This window comes from Mya arenaria, chromosome 7 (genome assembly GCF_026914265.1).
Source record: "Mya arenaria isolate MELC-2E11 chromosome 7, ASM2691426v1".
In the NCBI taxonomy this organism is placed as follows: Eukaryota; Metazoa; Mollusca; class Bivalvia; order Myida; family Myidae; genus Mya; species Mya arenaria.
The window spans coordinates 29,701,302-29,707,190 of record NC_069128.1 but is presented as its reverse complement, the minus strand read 5'-3'; the positions used below and the strand labels follow the sequence as shown (position 1 = coordinate 29,707,190).

At 35.3% G+C, this 5,889-nt stretch overlaps 1 protein-coding gene across 1 annotated transcript; it reads left to right on the top strand.

The window, feature by feature from the left end:
- Positions 1 to 613: 613 nt before the first annotated feature.
- LOC128241059 (cephalotocin receptor 1-like) lies at positions 614 to 5,425 on the top strand. Its single transcript, XM_052958044.1, has 3 exons — positions 614 to 952; positions 1,607 to 2,447; positions 5,292 to 5,425. Exons 1-3 carry the CDS (start codon positions 614 to 616, stop codon positions 5,423 to 5,425), a joined length of 1,314 nt encoding a protein of 437 aa, XP_052814004.1.
- The last annotated feature ends 464 nt before the right edge of the window (positions 5,426 to 5,889 follow it).

The window sequence follows — 5,889 nt, the reverse complement described above, 5'->3', positions numbered from 1 at the left end:
TACAGTCAGCATTGAATTGAATTAGGACGGCTGGACAAATTAATGGTAATTCTTCATATGTAGATATTACAATGCGATTTAAAAGGAATGGAATAGTTACATATACCCGGTGTATAACTTGAAAAGTCTTTGAGGTACTGACTTCAAACTTTATATAGAGATATATATCATAGTTTTCATTGTATAATTAAGAGTTAATATACCAGTTAATGAATTCCATGACATAAATAGTTATTTTGTTTCAGACACAACCAATACTATTATTTTAGGAAGAGCTTTGAACGTCTTTATGGCTTAAATATGTTAACTCTTTTATCTGTGGTATAACCGAGTGTGACATTCACACAGTAGCAAAGATTATTGGCTTTTAGCAAACAATCCTCCTGAGATCTGTCCAGTCCCTTCACTTGAAATAGCGTCGGTATTGGGTAAAAATGTATCGGCTGTGATTTGAGAACGCTTTTCTTGGAGTATGGCTGTATTTGGAGGAGGTCTTCTTTAGACTAAAATAAGCATTGGGTATACCATATCGAATCGTCTCCGAAGAACGAATCATCTTGAAAAAATGTAATTGGAGTTTAAGACATCTAAATAACATCGTCCTTATCTTAAAATGGAGCGGAATAGTTCATTTGTCGATGATGTATTTGCAAACAATACAAACAGTTCTAATAACTCAACAGTAAATTTCGCGAGAAATGAAAATCTGGCAACTGTAGAAATAATAGTTCAAAGCATTATATTCGTGCTTGCTGTTCTTGGCAATGGAACCGTTATTCTGTCGTTATTTGTACGGAAACGAAAACTAAACAGAATGCATCTGTTGATGGTCCACCTTAGCGTCGCGGACTTATTTGTGGCAGTTGGAAGTGTTCTACCACAGCTAGCATGGGATATAACATTTGTATTCAAAGGAGGCGATGTTTTGTGTAGGCTTGTAAAATATATGCAGGTGAGATCAATAACTCTTTAATATCTCATGTAATTTCCATCATTGTTTGTTCTCATTATATCAATGTGTTTGCATTTTATTCCGCTATCACACTTATTTTTTGATTTATTTTCCTTTGATTATTTATTAAAGAATTGTATTTGTACGACTTAGAAAACCACAGCAATTAATTCAGTTCTTCATGAAATATTGCAAATGGTATATCTTTTGAGAAATTAACTTTCAGTTAATACATAATGATCAAACAAAGATGTATTGACGATAGCAAATCAAAAGTTATAATTGTATGTAGTTTATGTGGTTTAGATTTTAGTGCGCAAGGCTATGTAATTTGTTCATGCATAATTCAGTTGCGATAAACAGAGGTCTAAATTTCATACCAAATAATCCTTAAATGTCAATTAAATCCTGTGTAGCTGAAAGCTTTTTTCACTGATTTAAGAGACTATCAACCGATAATTGCACTTGTTGGAGTTTTGGATAGCGCATACCAACAATTTACGTACCGAATATCATTGAATAACCCTTTAGCAACCGCACACCAAAAACAAGGGTTGAGACACATAAATGTCGAGAAGTCTTTTTGTTAACAGTAGTTTTAAAACACAGCTCACCACTTGTGTCATAAAAAGCCTCCACATATTGTCGTTTCAGATCGTTGCAATATACGCCTCTTCGTATGTCTTGGTAATGACGGCCATAGACCGCTACGTCGCCATTTGCTACCCTTTCATGAGCCGAAAGTGGACCTCGCGAACGGTTCATAAACTTGTTGTAGTGGCCTGGACCTTGTCCTTGCTATTCAGTGTGCCTCAATTATTCATTTTCTCATATCGCACTACATCGTATGGGACAATGGATTGCTGGGCGATGTTTGATCCAGAATGGACTTTAACTTTCTATATAACAATTTTTACGGTTCTTGTGTACATAGCACCGACAGTGATATTGGTATTTTGTTACGGAAGTATCTGCATGGAGGTATGGCGAAGTAGTCGAATTGGGGTTCATTTAGCAAGACTGTCCCAGCGTATTCGTTCGCCAAAGTCAAATGGAATGGTGGAGACAAGAATTAGCAAAAGTAATTCAGATGCTGTCAGTATTAACACCGCTAATCAAACCGCTAGAATTTCGAAGAGAAATTCAGCGGTGAATTGCAGAGAAGAATGTAGTTTTGAGGCAAAAGATAGTTGTAAGAATAAACTGTCCACCAAGGTACACTTCAACAAAGACACTTGCTCAGGGAAGAAAAAAAGTAGTCCTCAGAAAGGTTCTAGAAAACAGTTGTCATCTGAACGTTCTGGAAAAGCACAAGTAAAATTTGAAAATGAAGATCAGTCCCCTTCAAGAAGGAAATCTTCTGTAGGAATATCACGAGCCAAGATCAAGACTATAAAGATGACTTTGACAGTCATTCTTTGTTATTTTCTTTGCTGGTCGCCTTTTTTCATTGCACAGATGTGGGCTGCCTGGGATGCAACAGCGCCGTTTTACGGTAAACTGTTCTTTATCGTTTTAAATGAGATATTTTTCTATCTGCGCTCTCTCAGATGGACCGCTAAAACTGGAAAATTTAGGTCGCCGTTTTTCATTGAAATAGTGAGGCCACTGTTTAATGATATAATCCTTTCAAGAAAGTTTTAAAACTCATATCAATTAGATAACATTTTTGCGTTTTTTTATATATCGTTATCTCTATTTTTCGTAAAGCCTGTTAAACATTGCTTTTGTTAAACTCGTTAGATTAACGTTTTACTGTTAAGCCTATTCATTGCTTATGTTAAAATCGTCAGGTCACTGTTTAACGGAAGAGCCTTCTATACAATATTTATGTTAAAATCAACAGGTCATCGATTTACGGTAATGCCTTCTATACATTGTTTATTTTGAAATGATTAGGTCACTATGTAACTGTAAAGTTTTCTTTACATTGATGTAGAGATCGTTAGGAGCCCTTCTTTAATTTGATTATTTTGATATTATTAGGTCGCCTTATTTCGTTGAACTCTTCTCTACATTGTTTATGTTGAGATCATGATGTCGCCATTGCATGGTGAAGATGTTTTTTTTACATATTTTATGGAGATATTTTGGTCCCTGTGTTTCGAGTCACCTTATTGCGGATGGGATTTCCGTATTGTTTATATTGGTTTCTTTAGATCAACATTTCACGGTGAAGTGTCTGTTTTTACCAGTTTTATTGTCATCCTTAGATCGCCACGTAACAAGCCTTTTATGTATTGTTTTTATTGCGATAGTTAGTTGCCGTGTTAGATGCAAATCAATTTCACATTGTTTCTATTGAGACAGATAGATCGACGTGCTATTTTTTCTTAAATTATTGATATAGATAGATGCCGTTTCAAATGCAAATATTTTTCACAATGTGTTTTGGAGGTAGTTAGATCGCCGTGTTAATTGCATCCTTTTTACATGTTGTTTTAGATACATGTAGTTTCACAGCCATGTCACATGCAAATCTTTTTAATATTATTTTATTGAGATAGTTATTTCGTGTTAAATGCAATACCTTTTCGTATTGTTTTTATTGAGATAGTTAGATCGCCGTGTCAAATGCAAATCTCTCACATTTGCTATTGAGATAGCAAGACTGCGTTGTTTAATGCAAGTCTTTTTCACATTGTTTTGTTCTCAAGGTCACTATTCCGAGATATTCACGAGCACCATTTTTAATATTTCATTATCATCAACAAGTCAAGTAGTCGAAAACGCAATAATTAACCCTGTTTATGGGCACATGTCAAGCGTTCATAAACTGGGTTTATTATTCCAAATGACAATGAACTATAGACAGAAAAATATTAACATCACATACAAAAATACAAACACCAAAAACAAACTTACACCAAATACACAAATATCAACACCACAAACAATCCATACCCTCATCAAAATTGCTTGACCGATAAACGATTGGATGACCTTGGAACGGTCAGTCAAACAAGAGTTTACTGGAACTCGAGTCTACTGGGGGCTTACACTACAACATGGTGACAATCTCACACTTGTCCAATCATTTTTTTTCAATACTTACGGACTCATAATGTGTAACCAACAAGCCAAACAAGTGGGTTTCTCCGGGCACTCCGGTTTGCCTCCAAACACAGAACAACACGTTCGATACACAACGTGTAAACGACAGTGATTTAGTTTAAGTAAATATAATTTGTCTTTCCAATCTTTCTGATATAAATATAGTTTGGACTGAACTACGAAAGTTTGTTTCTGCTGTTTTAAGCTTTCGCTTTTGAGGGTTGACAATCGTTATTTTAACTCCATATTTCTGAGGGATGAAACTCATAGAACTCAATCAAAAGAATAAAGCAAGATCATGAGGACGTCAGAGGAAGTAATAAATTTGTGTGTTTTAAACGATTTCCAACAGTTATTCGTGGAAACTGTCGACAGGATATTTCTAGCCGTCTTCGTAAATATGCAAAATGTTTGATTTCGAAGAAACAATTTTGTCAAAGATCGTCAATGAAAAAGTGCAGCACAAGATGAATACTTTTAAGTTGTTTCAAGTCAAACTAGCGAATACCATCATATTATACTATTTAGTTGTTCAAACGGGATAATTGTCTGTCTCAATAATTACATGATTTAAGTGTTAAATATGGATACCCTGAAATTATTTCCGTATTAGAAGCCGTGCTTTTCTGATTCCGTATGACAGCAAGCCCATGTTCTTTTGAGTATGTAAAACCACACAAAAGAAAACAAATGTCGAAAGTCGTATGATACTCAATCCTTTCAAAATTTAAGATAAGTAAATACCATCTTATATTTAATCGCCTTAAATCAGTGACATTAATCAGAAATCAAACAATTATGTTAGTCGGTTTATATTTGGGATATTATATCATCGCCTGTTGCTTTTGAAAAGTTACATTGAACTCGACTTCTGGTCTCGTGATATATGAATGTTACACAAGCAACTAAGAAGTGAGACAAACCTACGTATTGAACATCAAAGTAGTTATATGTGTCAGTTATAATGCCATTTGTTCATTTAGGTCCCGTAATCAAAATGTGAGTCAAGAATATCACGCTATATGTAATGACACGCTTAATTGCATCGTAGTTATGATCACGAAACCGCGTTCATCGGCATTTTGTTACTATAACCATTATATATTTTACAACGATTGTGAAGGAAGCTATGATAGCTCATACTTACTCACTCTCGTTGGCACGATGTTGCGCGAGAGTGTGGTCTTGCATTTTTTGCAGGTCCATGTTATGCTTACATTAATACGGAATAAACTACAGTTATTGGAAAAGTACAATAACAATGCTATTCAATTTATAATTGCAGGAGCGGCGTACACCATCATCCTGCTGCTTGCCAGCTTAAATAGCTGCACAAACCCTTGGATATACCTCTTCTTTAGCGACTCGGTCAGCGCTGAGATCAAACAATGTGTAGGGAGAATATGCAAGAAACCCTAGTTGAGTCGATGTACAACACCAAATGTCTGTGACTCAGTCACCTGGATGGTAATACAATGCGCTAGAAGAATAAACTGAAACAACCCGAACGAAAGCTTTGAATATAATTCAGAATTGATGACTCCTGAATAATGTCGTTCTCGCTTCCGTCAGCCCGTAGGTGGGTAAAAAAGATTTGGAATAACTTACAAGAAAAGATAACAAAACAAATTGTGACATTGTAAACACATTCCTGGATATATTTCGTGTAAAGTGACACCGTTTGTTCTGAGGCCAATCCTATATTGTATGTAAGATGTTGCACCAGCTAAACAGTTATAGCCTATACCTCTTCATTTGCGACTGTGCCTATTCAGAGGTTGAACGATGTGTTTTGAGATTATGAAAGAAAATGTACTTAAGCTACAATCGCGATAGCAATGACTCTATCGTCCATACCATGTTTTGAAAATACGGATCATTAA